General features: G+C 48.0%; 2 protein-coding genes across 3 annotated transcripts; one reads left to right on the forward strand and one right to left on the reverse strand.

Annotated features, from left to right (window-relative positions):
- Positions 1–877: 877 nt before the first annotated feature.
- zbtb37 (zinc finger and BTB domain containing 37) lies at positions 878–5,141 on the reverse strand. 2 transcript variants are annotated; one of them, XM_073476854.1, is made up of 4 exons: positions 4,777–5,141; positions 1,995–2,919; positions 1,736–1,835; positions 878–1,402 (listed from the first exon to the last, which is right to left on the reverse strand). In XM_073476854.1, exons 2-4 carry the CDS (start codon positions 2,909–2,911, stop codon positions 878–880), a joined length of 1,542 nt encoding a protein of 513 aa, XP_073332955.1. In that variant the 5' UTR covers positions 2,912–2,919; positions 4,777–5,141. The 2 variants fall into 2 exon arrangements, with proteins under 2 accessions (XP_073332955.1, XP_073332956.1); XM_073476855.1 differs by having other exon boundaries at positions 4,581–5,141.
- Positions 5,142–11,399: 6,258 nt separating this feature from the next.
- On the forward strand, positions 11,400–12,942 carry LOC141005377 (growth arrest and DNA damage-inducible protein GADD45 beta-like). The gene is made up of 4 exons (XM_073477219.1): positions 11,400–11,622; positions 11,798–11,899; positions 12,004–12,226; positions 12,358–12,942. The coding sequence occupies exons 1-4, from the start codon at positions 11,579–11,581 to the stop codon at positions 12,469–12,471; spliced, it is 483 nt and encodes a 160-aa protein (XP_073333320.1). The 5' UTR covers positions 11,400–11,578; the 3' UTR covers positions 12,472–12,942.
- The last annotated feature ends 1,337 nt before the right edge of the window (positions 12,943–14,279 follow it).

Here is a 14,279-nt window from a genome sequence, read left to right on the forward strand (position 1 = left end):
ACTGATATATATTGATATCATCGGTCAAATTTGGCCAATCACAGATAAACTGGATCGGTGTGTGTTCTGTCTGATACAAGAACTTTGTGTTGGGTCATTTCTGATGATTAAACGTTTAGTTGTACTGTTAATGTGTGAAGATGTTTTCTCAGTAATGAAGCTGATCATCAGCAGCCCTGAAGGTTCTGTGTGCTCCCGTAGTGTCACAAAAAGTAAAACCTTTTGGATCAGGACCGAGAGGTCGTGTTCTGTAATAGAGTAGAACAGGAAGTGAAGTAGTGTGAAGCTGTGTAGTGTGAGATCGACTCTGATCACACTGAACTTTAACACTCATACTTTTTCTCACTGAACCTTTTTTGTGCAGCTAAATCTTTTACTGCCGACGCGGCGACGAGCGCTGAGCGACGAGCGCTGAGCGACGAGCGCTGGATTATTATTAGTAACCTCGCTGCTCCAGATTGTCTCAAGGCAAATATGAAGGATTGATCTGTTAACTGGCGCTGAGTAGTTTGGCAAAGTTCCCACCAGACAGACTGTTGTGATGCTGCATTGTGAACCTGTAACACCTGTAAATATAAAAGTAGAAATCTGTAACATAAACTGACGGAGGCAGACGAGGACCACGGGGTCGTGTGGTGCATGAGGTTGTTGGAGTGTGTGGCGTTTCTTCATTAGCTTAATCTGTTGGGTCGGTTTGTGAAGGTAGATGCGGTTTAAAGCGGAAAAAATCTCAGTTCAGACTCTGAGGCGTCTTTTCTGTCGCGGCTTTGACTTTACCGGCTTCCTGTTGGCTTCAGGTGCAACAGGATCAGACGGCCCTCCACGTCCGTCACCCCCCCACCCGACCTCCGCCCGACCCGCCCGCCGCCCTCGGGGGTCAGTCGGGCCCCGTGGTGGAGACCGAGGCCTGAGGACCTTCGCTGTACTGGCCTCCACCGCCGCTGCTCCCGCCCCCGCCCTCCGGCTCCTCCTGGCTGGGGGAGGCCTCATCGCTCGGCCCTCCCCTGGACGTGACGGAGGCGGTGGTGGTCTCGGGGGAGGCGCTGTGGGCCTCCTGGGGGGCGCAGCCCGGGTGGTTTTTGCGGAAGTGCTGGTTGAGGATGGCCTGGAAGGGGAAGCTCTTGCCGCAGACGTGGCAGTGGAAGGGCTTGTTGCCGGTGTGCTTGCGGATGTGGTACTCCAGCTGGTCCTTGCGGGTGTACTTCTTCCCGCAGATGCGGCAGACGAACGGCGTGATGCCCATGTGCAGCCGCATGTGGCGGTCCAGACTGCCCTTCTGGTTGAAGGACTTGCAGCAGTAGATGCAGGTGAGTCGAGGGTTGTAGCGGAACCAGCGGTCTCCTACCTGCTCCCTCAGGTAGTCCTCGTAGCCGCCCATGTCGAACGCTGCGTGCTCCTCCCCCTGATGGGCAGAACCAAACATTAATACAGACCAGAACCAGCACCAGAACCAGGACAGACTGCATCAAACTGGATTTTAATCTCTGGATGGCTCAGGTACAGACTTCATCTGGCTCCAGCTTTCTTTCGTCAGCAGGACGTTTTGTCAGAAGCTGGTTGTTAATTATGAAGCTGATCAGAAGCAACGCTCTGAATGACGTCATGAAACAGGAGGTGTGTTACAGGTGTGATCACAGGTGTGTTCAGGAGCAAACACCGCCGTTACATATGAACACCTGTCTGTAAACTCTACCTGAGCAGACACACATCCTGTCTGAGCCGTCTGGTTTCGTACCTGTGAGCTCGGCTGTCGCAGCTCGTCCGCCCTGCTGGGAGACTCGCTCTTCGCTCTCTGACGCTCGGCGAGGACGACGACACTGCCGGTGGGACTGAACCTGGACACACACACATGAACACACACACACACACATGAACACACACACACACATGAACACACACACACACACGAACACACACACACACACACATGAACACACAGGTGTGTGCGGTTCAGTCATGGCGCTCTGCAGCGTGTCGTCGTCACGGTGACTCACCTGTCTGTCTCGCTGAAGCTGGACGACGGCTGGGTGCTGCGGCCCCCCAGCGTTCCCACCGGACCCGTCACCAGCGTGCTGCGACCCGACGTGTCGATCATCACGGTGGTCCCCTCCTCCACCGGCCCCCCCTCCTCGTGGTGCTCTCCTGCTCCGATCCACTCCTCCATCCTCTCCGTCTTGATCCTGACCCGGTCCATGCCGCTGCCCTCCTCGGCGCTGCCGGTCCGCTCCGGCTCGCTGCTCGTCTCCACGTACCACTGGCCGGCCCGGTTGATGCGAAGGATTGGTTCCTTGCCCGCCCTGCTGGTGGCGGTCCCGGACCCCTCCAGCCCGCTGTGCTCCACCGTCGGCAGCGGGCTGAGCGGCTCCTCGGCGGGGCTGATCGCCTCACACACCTCCGCACCTCCCCGTGGGCCGAGGAGCCGCAGGCCGCCGTGGCCGCTTCCTCGCACCACGGCCTCCAAGGTCCGGCTGCTCCTGGAGCCCCGCGCCTCCTCCGACGGCTCCTCGTCCATGTCAGCCAGGCTGATCTTCAGGTGGATTCCCTCCAGAATCTGCGTGCAGCGGTCGATGATGTGCTGCATCTGCAGGAAGCTGGCGGCCGTCAGGTAGCTGATGATGTCGGCGAGCTGCAGGCAGAGCCGGCCCGTGTAGCAGAAGGACAGCAGCTGCTCGAACACCGTCGGGTTGCGGATCACCGTCAGCGACACGGTACTCATCTGGCTCAGAGACATGTGGTCCCGGAAGTACGGCGAGCTGGCGGCGAGGACCACCTTGTGGGCCCGGAAACTCTGGCCCTGTACGTTGACCACGATGTCGCAGAGCCGGCCCTGAACACGCAGCTGGTTCAGGTGGGACAGAACAGAGTTACTGAAGTCCGGGATGTCCAGCTGGATGCTGCCGGAGCGCTCCATGCTGCAGCCTGCAGGGACACCAGGACCAGATCAGAACCAGATCAGAACCACAGCATGTTACAGCAGTTTACTGTCAATACACCTGCAGTGACATCACTGTTTGGGGGTGTGGCCAGAGGACACACCTGTCTAACCAAAAGAGGGCATTAATTCACCTGTCAGATATTTAAAACACTTCAGTTTGTTAATTTATTTATTTTCTGTTTCTGAGTTACAAGAAAATCAAATTAAGAAAAAACTATAAAAAATAATCTTTTTTTTTAAGTTTTAAAGAGTTCAGTTTAAATCACGATGTGCAGAACAAGTTCTTTATCTAACGAGCTGGACTGACGCCTGGTTCTGGTACCTTCACTCTGAACTCATGTTAAAGGAGCAGTTCAGCTAAAAAAACTAAAATCAGTCATCATCTCCTCCTGATGATATAAAGTCAGGCTCAGTCATCATCTCCTCCTGATGATATAAAGTCAGGCTCAGCCATCATCTCCTCCTGATGATATAAAGTCAGGCTCAGCCATCATCTCCTCCTGATGATATAAAGTCAGGCTCAGTCATCATCTCCTGATGATATAAAGTCAGGCTCAGTCATCATCTCCTCCTGATGATATAAAGTCAGGCTCAGCCATCATCTCCTCCTGATGATATAAAGTCAGGCTCAGCCATCATCTCCTCCTGATGATATAAAGTCAGGCTCAGCCATCATCTCCTCCTGATGATATAAAGTCAGGCTCAGTCATCATCTCCTCCTGATGATATAAAGTCAGGCTCAGCCATCATCTCCTCCTGATGATATAAAGTCAGGCTCAGCCATCATCTCCTGATGATATAAAGTCAGGCTCAGTCATCATCTCCTCCTGATGATATAAAGTCAGGCTCAGCCATCGTCTCCTCCTGAGGAGAGTCAGGCTCAGCCATCATCTCCTCCTGATGATATAAAGTCAGGCTCAGCCATCATCTCCTCCTGATGATATAAAGTCAGGCTCAGTCATCATCTCCTCCTGATGATATAAAGTCAGGCTCAGCCATCGTCTCCTCCTGAGGAGAGTCAGGCTCAGCCATCGTCTCCTCCTGAGGAGAGTCAGGCTCAGCCATCGTCTCCTCCTGAGGAGAGTCAGGCTCAGCCTCGTCGTGGAGCTTCACGCTGTCACGTAACAGAACTGTCAGATCAGTTCTGGATCTCAGGAAACTCACAATATTAATAAAGAAATGAGTAAATGTGACAATAATTGATCTATTTATGTTTTATTTATGTTTCATCTTGTAAATGCAAAAAAGCCAAAGACAGGAACAAATAAAGTGAGAAGTTAGATTAGAGGATTAACACACAGGTTAATAAATACAGAAGCAAATTAAAACAGAAATATAAATTAATGTCACATTTTATAATTAATGTTTGTGTAGTTTCATTATTTACTGAGACATTTATTTATTTATTCAGTTCTGATTTCAGCAGGCTCAGTCCAGAGACTTGGATCAGAACAGACGAGCTGGATGGTTCTGTTTTACCGTGAAGCTCCAGAACTGTTCTGTGGACTACGAGGAGGAGATGATGACTGACACAGAACATGAGCAGAACTCTGACGCACCTGCTCTGAACCGGATCAGAACCAGTGTTGGACCTGAGTCTGTGTCCTGTTACCTGTTCAGGCTCTGACCTGGACCCTGAACTCACCTGTGGGTCATGCGACACAGACACCTGGACCTTGGTCAGACTGTGGAGAACTGAACCAACATCACTGACAGGAAACACCTGCTCCAGTCTCCAGTCTGACAGCTGGACCCAGAACCAGACCGCACAGATCCAGAGCCAGGTGCGGGTCTGTCTCAGGGGAACAGGTAAACGTCCAGGTGTGCTGCCGGACTCTCACCTGAAGGGGGGGCAGGGGGAGGTCTGGTCTGGTTTCGGGGTTCGGTGCAGTCGAGGCTTCAGTCCTGCAGCTAGCTGAGCATCGCTAGCAGGGCGGGAGATGACGGCGGCTCAGCTCGGCTCGGCTCGGCTCGGCACGGCTCGGCCCGGCAGGCTGCAGCTCCACCCGCCGCTCCTCCAGGCTCCGCTGCTCCAGCGGCGGTCGTGGCGGCTTCAAGGCCGCGGAACAGCAGCTGAGCTCGGCCTCCGGTCCGTCAGCAGCCGCGCTGCCGCCATTCCGCTGGAAGTCAGACTCGGTTCAGACTCGGTTCGGTGTCGGCGGACCGCGGCTGCTGCTTCTCATCTTCCTTTTTCACGGCAGAAGGGCCGAGGCTGCAGGAAGGAAGGAGGGAAGGAAGAAACGCGCGGGGCACGCTGGGAAATGTAGTTCAGGGCGTGGAGGAGCGCAGGCCCAACCACCGCGTCGAAGACTTCACTACCCGGCATGCATCTGTGAGGAGAGGGGTCATCATGGCACTTTGAGTTTAGCAAAGTGGAGTTCACACACACACACACACACACACACACACGCACACACACACACACACACACGCACACGCACGCACGCACACACACACACACACACACGCACACACACACGCACACACACACACACACACACACAGTATTAGTATTAAAGTAAAAGTACTCAGATTACAGAACCGGTTATGTAGAATAATGGTAGTTTAATGTATTCTGACCGGTGATGGAAAGTAACTAAGTACATATAATGTCAGATACTTTCAAACTTTTACTCGAGTACTCTTCACATGGAGACTTTCACTTTATACTTTAAACCATCTTTACTTTTACTCAAGAATGACTTTTGGGTAGTTTGATTTATTTCTATATATTTAATTTATTGTTTTTGTTTTAGTAATCTGAACCTGCAAAGTAACTAAAGCTTTCAGAGTAATATAATGTAAAAAGTACAGTATTTATCTCTGAGAGGTAGTATAAAGTAGCAGGAAAGGGAAATACTTGAGTACAAGTAGGCTACCTCAAAATTGTACTAAAAAAGTACTTAGATGTAACTAGTTACCGTCCAAACTGATCGAGCTGGAGTGTCTCTATGTCACCAGCAGGGGGCGCTGTGGGGTTTTTGTTACTCAGCTGCTGTAGTTCAGTTACAGTACTCGACCAAAAGTACTCCAAGTCCTGCTGTGAAAGTCTCACTGAAGTAAAAGTACATCAGTCTGTGTGTATTCAGTGTCCCTGCAGGCTGCGACTGTCCTCTATGATGTCATCACATGAGTGCGACCCAGTCCTGTTGATCAGGATGGTTCTGTTGGACTGTTGAGGTGGAGCTCAGGACGAACTAACGCTGATGACCACCTTCACCATGTTGGTTCAGTCCAAACCTCCACGTCATTACAAACACATCCAGCTCGTCTGAGTCCAGCTGAGAAGTAAAGAAATAAATATGGTTCTGATGATCATTCAGAGTTTCAGCTGAACTGTTTCATTTGTGACAAAACATCAATGTGATGCAGTAAAAAGTACAATATCTCCCTCTGAGATGTAGTAACCTACCTCACATCTGTTATAAAGTGCAGTACTTGAGTAAATGTACTTAGTTACTGTCCATCACACCTTATAAATGAACGAGGAGAAGTTGGTTGGACCCTCTGAGTGTGTCGGCTCTTAATGAAGGAGGACGAGCTCACTGTGGATTCAACCCAACCGGCCTGTTAATGAGCCACCAGACTCCAGAGGAAAAATCACTGATTTAAGGACGTGTGAGATGGAAATGAAGCTGAGAGGAACGACTGCAGACTGAAGACGAGTGTCGACCAGCAGGAGAGCTCACACACACACACACACACACACACTGCTCACACACACACACACACCAACAAATCAGCTGTGTGTATTGTATCTTAAAGGTTTAATCAGTGTGTTTGTGGATTCCTCAGGAATCAGGAAAATAGAGAATAAGGTGTTAACTTCAGGGTCTCTGAGCCTTTCCTCCTCTTACATCCTGAAAATCACTTAAACTTTCATTTTAGTCCTTGAAAGCCCTCAGATCTAATTACATCCCTGAAAACTTTAATTGTTTGCCTTTAAAAATGTTATTTTATACCTGAAATGTTCCTCAAACTTTAATTTGAGACATTCAAACCCATGAAAACAGTAATTTTACACCTTTAAAAGCCTTTTAACTCACATTTCATATCCTCATTTAAATGACATGATTTAAACACCCCGTCAACAAATTTCGTGCTTGAAATGTTCCCCAATTTCCCTAAACTGTAATTATTTGATCTCATTTGATATCTGCAGAAAAGCTTCTCAAAACTCAATTAATTGTTTACATGAGAAGCTCCAACTTTTAATTTAGACCTTTAAAGCCTCAGAAACTTTTATTTCAGATGTTTAAAGCCTGAAACGGATTTTAAATCTCAAAGTCCCACAAACTTCTTCTATCTTAAGAACATCTTGACTTTAAAACCGACTAAAAGTCTGAAAAAATCCTCATAACTGTAATTATTTAATCTAATTTTATGTCTGAAAAAAGCTTCTTACAATTGTTTACCTGAAAATCCTTAAATGTGATTGTAGCTGTTTAAAATGTGTTAAAACACATTTTAAACCTTAAAACTCTCTTGAACTTTATTTTATTATTTTTTAATCTCTGCAATGTTCCTTTACTCCCCGAAACTGTACTTCTGTACTTCAAAGTTAATTTACAGCAGAAGGATCCTTTAAACTTTCTTTGATTTTATTTGACTCATCAGGACATTTGACATGTTTTAACTTGTTTTTCTGTTTGTTTTAAACGTTGAACACTTTCTGTCATGTGACTCTTCTCTTCATTAATCAATAAACCGACTAATGATCCTCCAATCAGTCATCAATGAGCCTCTGACATCACTAATGATCAGACTGTCACATGATGATCGACTGAACTGAACCCAAAGTTCAGATTTTAAAACCTTAAACTGAGTTTAAACTTTAAAAGTCTGATTTAAATTAATTAATAAACGTTTGTTCTCTGAAACAATCAATACTTTAATAAACTTTCACTGAACAAATCAGTGAGTGACGATCAATGAACCAACGATCAGAGATCAGTTTCACATCAACTGTAACTGAGTACCTGAAATACTTTAATTACCTGAAACACTTTAATTACAACACTTTAGATATCTTGGCTGTGATTGGACGAAGACCCTGAACATCAGATCAAACCTCTGAGTGACAGTTAACACCCGACGTCAATCAAATCAATAACTGATGATCCACTGATCACTGATCAGTGAAGCATCAACACGTCATGATGATGAGTCTCCCACGTCAGGACTGAATCCAACATACTTCTTAAAGTTCTCCTTCTTTAAATAAATTAATAATCAATATTTATTTTCATTCTTTCTGTTTCTTCACTGCTGCTGTGACCAGTGAGGATCAATAAAGTCAGATCTATTTCAACTTTCATTTCAAAAGTGACTTAAAGTGACATTTTACTAAATATTTAAACTTCATTTCATCTGTAATTAAATGTAACTGTGTCTTAAAGTTTCAACAACTTTCCTTCTGCAGCTTTTAAATGTTCTTTTAAACCTGAAAACATTTTATTGAAGAATTTTAATTCAACAAAAACATCTGAAGTTTAAATAATCTGAAGATTTAACGAGTTTCTATCATGTGATCATTTTCTGATCATTGAACTCTGAAGGTGATTAAGATTAAAAGCCTGACGATCACTGATTGAGAGGTCATGTGATCAGTTAATATCCAATCAGCGCTTCACTTTTCATTAATGAAAGCTGCTAACGAGCCTCATCAATGAGCAGTTTGACCCTGATTAACTCCTGATAGCTCATCAATAATCAGTCAGTGTAGAAACACCTCAGCTGATCCATTAAATCCTCCATGTGTGCCAGTATCACAGTGATTAAACATCTTTAATGAGTTTTAATGTGAAAAGATTCATTAAATCAAATCATGTGTAATAAATTACTTTTTAAAAGTGAAGTAACTGAAGAAATAAATAAACCTGAAACTTTTATTTTCAAAAAGTCTCCTGATCATTTATCGGAAATATTAATGAAAAGTTTTATTCCTTAAAAACCTCTTTAATTAAATGTTATAACTCAGCTCAGATTTTAACACCCTTTAATGATTTCACGTCTTAAACTCGAGTTTAAACTAAAACTGTTGTTTTAACGTCAGAGTGAATAAAATCAATGAACCAGGTCGATTAAACAGCAGAGTTTCCTTCAGGAGGAGTTTGAGGAAACAAACATTAAATGAGATGAACACATATTATATTATATATTATTATATAATAATATATTCCAGTTTCCTCTGACTGGGAGACATGATGACGTCATTCAGAACTGTGTGGTCCGGATCAGACCAGCAGGGGGCAGCACAGGACCACAGAACAACTCTGTATTTGTTTTGATCACAACTTCCTGTTGTCTTTTAATAAAATCCGTTTATCAGTTTCATCTTTTCTCTGATGTGATTAAATCTGAACTAACCTGATTCATCCTGTCAATCATTCTGATAATCAATCAGACCGACGATCAATAATCCTGCTGAAACAGACTGAAACGCTCAGACCCTCCAAAACATCTGCATCATGTGAGAAACTGAGTTCAGGATGACTCTGCCTCCTGCAGACACACTGAGGCCTTCATCAGGCCTTCACCAGGTCTTCATCAGGTCTTCATCAGGTCTTCATCAGGTCTTCATCAGGTCTTCATCACGTCTTCATCAGGTCAGGTCTTCATCAGGTCTTCATCAGGTCTTCATCACGTCTTCATCACGTCTTCATCACGTCTTCATCAGGCCTTCACCAGGTCAGGTCTTCATCAGGTCTTCATCAGGTCTTCATCAGGTCTTCACCAGGTCAGGTCTTCACCAGGTCTTCACCAGGTCTTCATCAGGTCTTCATCAGGTCTTCATCACGTCTTCATCAGGTCTTCATCAGGCCTTCACCAGGTCAGGTCTTCATCAGGTCTTCATCAGGTCTTCATCAGGTCTTCATCAGGTCTTCACCAGGTCAGGTCTTCATCAGGTCTTCATCAGGTCTTCATCAGGTCAGGTCTTCATCAGGTCTTCACCAGGTCAGGTCTTCATCAGGTCTTCATCAGGTCAGGTCTTCATCAGGTCAGGTCTTCATCAGGTCAGGTCTTCATCAGGTCTTCACCAGGTCAGGTCTTCATCAGGTCTTCATCAGGTCTTCACCAGGTCTTCATCAGGTCTTCATCAGGCCTTCATCAGGTCTTCACCAGGCCTTCATCAGGTCTTCAGCAGGTCTTCATCAGCTGTAGTGTAGATGTATAAACCTGAGAGACGTTCAGGAGAAGATCAGGAATGTTTTACCTTAAAAACTTGATGATGTCACTGACGTGGCATCATGAGCTCTTCTCCTCAGTCTGGTGATGATCCAGGTGTTTCATTAATGAGCTTTAATCACAGTCACCTGTCCCTCAGTCACACAGGTGAACTGAGCCCGGAGGTCCCAGTGCGCAGAATCAGAACATGTTTGTTTCTGGAGTCTCTAAACCGAGAAGCATCAAACCCCTCAGTGACCCTGAAACCCCTGAAACCTGCTCCTCCTCAACAACTGCCCCCCCGGGACCCCCCCTTCTGCATGTGCCCCAGTTCAGGGAACTGGTTTCACCGAGTCCCGGCGTGTTCCGACATGTCCTGCTGGTTTCACTGCTGCAGGGCAGCGCGGGGCCGCTGGGGGGCGTCTGAGACCGGGTTCACTCTGAGTTCTGCAGCAGAGAGACTGGGTCAGATGCGACCTCTGGATCCATCAACATGAGTTTATTCTTCTGATTATTAACTCAGTTCAGTTCTGCGGCAGGCTCCAGGTCCAGGTCCAGGTCCTGGTCCAGGTCCAGGTCCAGGTCCAGGTCCAGGTCCTGGTCCTGGTCCAGGTCCAGGTCCTGGTCCTGGTCCTGGTCCTATCAGCCGACACAGATCTGTCTCGTGAATTTGACCTCGTGCTCATCAAAACACGTATTTTTAACTCTCCTCGCGCGCACACACACACACACACACTGCTGTGCTGCAGGGCGCGTGCTGTGACTCGGGGCTCATCACCTGCTCAGGTTCACAATATTCTGCAAAAACCAGACTCCATTAAAAATAATGACGATTTAAGAATCCGGCTGCGGTGCGGCTGTGTGTGTGTGTGTCTGTGTGTGTCTGTGTGTGTCGGAGGGTGTCGGACTGTGATGCGGGTGAACTCCGCAGCTCCCCTAGTGCATCAGGAGCCGGTCCGGACCAGGAGCCGGTCCAGGAGCCGGTCCGGGAGTTTCCTCCAGTCTGAAAAAAACAAAAAAAAACTTCAGCAAACAAACTGAGTGCGGACAGAGAGGAGGGGGGGGGGAGGAGAGAGGGGGGGGGGGGGGGGGGGGAGAGAGAGGAGGGGGGGGGGGGGGGGATTCTCCGAAACTGCCCCACGTGGGGCTCCGGCAGCTGCTGCGCGCTCAGCCAATGGGCGCAGAGTCCGGGGGATCTATTGACAGCTGCGGACCAATCAGGCTCGGAGCGGCCGGGCGGGGTGACGCCCGCTGCGCAGAGCGGGTATAAAGCGAGGAGCGGTTCTGGCTCAGCCGCACTCAGCTCCTGTTCTTCAGACTCTCAGCCGGACCGCTCTGAGTATCTGGACCCTGCTGACGGACTCTGGACCGAGCTGGATTACCGCCTGTTGGGACTGTATTCCGGGACTTTAACGGGACAGCAGCCTGGATTTTTCTTGTATCCTGGACCTGGTGGATTATTTCTCTGACTTCAACATGACGCTGGAGGAGCTCGTTGGGTCCAACAGCACCGACAAAAAGTGAGTAACTGATGTTGGCACGATGCGTCATAAACTGCACGAGTGCGACTCTAGGTTAGATCATTAACCCGGATCACTCAGAACCGTCGTGCTCAGTGTGATCAGAGTGTATTGCAGAGTTCTGTTCTGTGTTCTGCGGGGTTCGGTCTCCTCTAACCGCCTCTGTGTCCCGCAGGATGGAGACGGTGAGCCAGGCTCTGGAGGAGCTGCTGGTGGCGGCTCAGCGGCAGGACGGACTCACTGTGGGCGTGTACGAGTCCGCCAAGCTCATGAATGTGTAAGTACGAGTCTCAGTGTGACGAACCGAGCCGCGGCTCTGATTCTGAATGAACGTGATGAGACGGAGACGCTGACATTAACCCGCTCTGTGTCCTCCTGCAGAGACCCGGACAGTGTGGTTCTGTGCGTCCTCGCCACTGATGAGGAGGATGAAGACGACATCGCGCTGCAGATCCACTTCACGCTGCTGACCGCGTTCTGCTGCGACAACGACATCAACATCCTGCGGCTGTCCGGCACGCGGCGGCTGGCCCAGCTGCTGGAGGACGGTACCGAGGACGGCAGCGGCAACGAGCCGCGGGACCTGCACTGCATCCTGGTCACTGTAAGTCCGCATGATTCGGTACTGAAGTGGACCTGTAGATGTTTCACGATCAGAAACATTCAATGTTACGTAATAAAGAGTTAATGACGTGTTTCCGGGAGTCTCACCGTCCTCTCCGTCCTGTCTTGCAGAACCCTCCCGTCCAGCCGCTGCAGAGTCCGGCCCTGCAGAACATCAGCAGCTTCTGTGAGGAGAGCCGCTGCAGGAACCAGTGGGTGCCCTGCCTGCAGCTGCAGGACCGCTGAGCCGAACCGGGCCCAGCCGAACCGAGTCAGACCGCTGCGGAGCGGTGAGAAAGAGTCCAAACAGCCGAACCTCCTGAAGAGGAATAATGGTGTTTGAGTTGAGAGAGGCATCGGACCGAAGCGAACCGGAACCTTCCTGCTGATGAGGATTGATTCAGCCGGAGGCGCGTGAGATGTCGGTACCGGTACCGGACGGGTTCAGACCCGGACTCCCTTAAAGGATTCAGGTCCTGGAGCTGCAGAGAGGGGAGAGTGGAATGAACTGTCACATGGAGGTCACGTGACTGGACCGTGACTGAGAGACTACCTGAGCTGCAGGTGCTCACCTGTCTGCTCACACATGAACTGAGGGGGGGTGTGACGTCACGCTTCATCATTTCTTGTTACGAGACTGGACTGACGTCATTATTTAAACTGACAGTAATATATGTGATTATTGATTCTACTGATGAATAAATTATTGAAGGAGAAGTTTCTGATCTCTGAGTGTTTTATACAGGTGTGTGTGTGTGTGTGTGTGTGAGTGTGAGTGTGTGAGTGTGTGTGTGTGTGAGTGAGTGTGTGTGTGTGTGTGAGTGTGTGTGAGTGTGAGTGAGTGTGTGTGTGTGTGTGAGTGTTTTTACACAAATAAAAATGGAGGAAACAGCGAAATGGCCAAAAGTCTGTGGACAGCACTGTACTGTGTCCAGTGGTGTCCAGGACCTGAAGTCACCATGGATGGGGTAACATTAACATCTTAATAATGTGGCTCACAGTTTGTTTTAGACCAGCGGCTCCAGAACCACGGGCCTCAGTCCTTCACTGTTCTTCTTCATGTGACCTGATGTCAAATCTGTCACATCAGTTTAAATCAGTTAACATTTTCATGCAGCTGATTCTCAGAGCTGCTTGAATTTATAAAATATGAGGAGCACTCTGCAGGTCTGGATCTCTGCAGCGCCCTGTACTCTACAGCCTGTTCACACTTCAGCTGTCTACAGATGCCACAAAGGAAAGATCCAGCAGAACACAGAACTAGAGCTCAGTGTGAACATTCATACGTTAGCCGGTCGAGTGCATTTTAAGATGTTGAAGATGTTGGACTGTCCACATACTTTCGGCCATGTATCAAACCTGAACCGAGCTGTGTAAATTCTTAAAATCAGAGTCCGGCTGATGCTGCGGGTCACATGAGGAGTGTGTCGGCGGAGATCTTCACACCACCTCGGTTTCCATGGTGCCGTCTGCAGTGTGTGTGTGTGTGTGTGTGTGTGTGTGTGTGTGTGTGTGTTCAGAGCTGTCATAGAGGCAGTTTGTCCTCATGTTGTGGGAGTTGAACCTGCAGCAGTGTTACTGTACTCCAGTGTCCAGTCTTTGTGCTAAGCTAGGCTAACCCAATACTGAGGCCTGCTAAAATATCTCTTTAATAAAATAAAATTAAATAAAAAAATAATATATATATATATATATATATATATATATATATGTATATTTCCTGTTAGCTTTAATTAGTTTCTATGTTCAGTTAGTTGTGAGTTAGCTTCTATTTCCTGTTAGCTTGTAGCTCGGAGGTGACTGTATGTAACGAGGCTCTCTGTGGCAGACTTCAGTGTTGTGTTTCAGAATAAAAGCACGTCCTGCATGTTGTTCCTCGGAGCTCCTGCGTGTTTCTGACCTTTGAAGGTTATTTTCTGCTCCTGTGGTGTTTCCCTTTGAGCAGCGTGGGTGTTAAATACTTCTACAGGGAGAACAGCGAGTCCTTCCAGCTGCGTGTTTGTGTGAAACCTGCTGAGCTGTAAACTGAAGCTCTGCAGCCACTCTGTACACGC

Source organism: Pagrus major, chromosome 11 (genome assembly GCF_040436345.1).
Source record: "Pagrus major chromosome 11, Pma_NU_1.0".
Taxonomy (NCBI): Eukaryota; Metazoa; Chordata; class Actinopteri; order Spariformes; family Sparidae; genus Pagrus; species Pagrus major.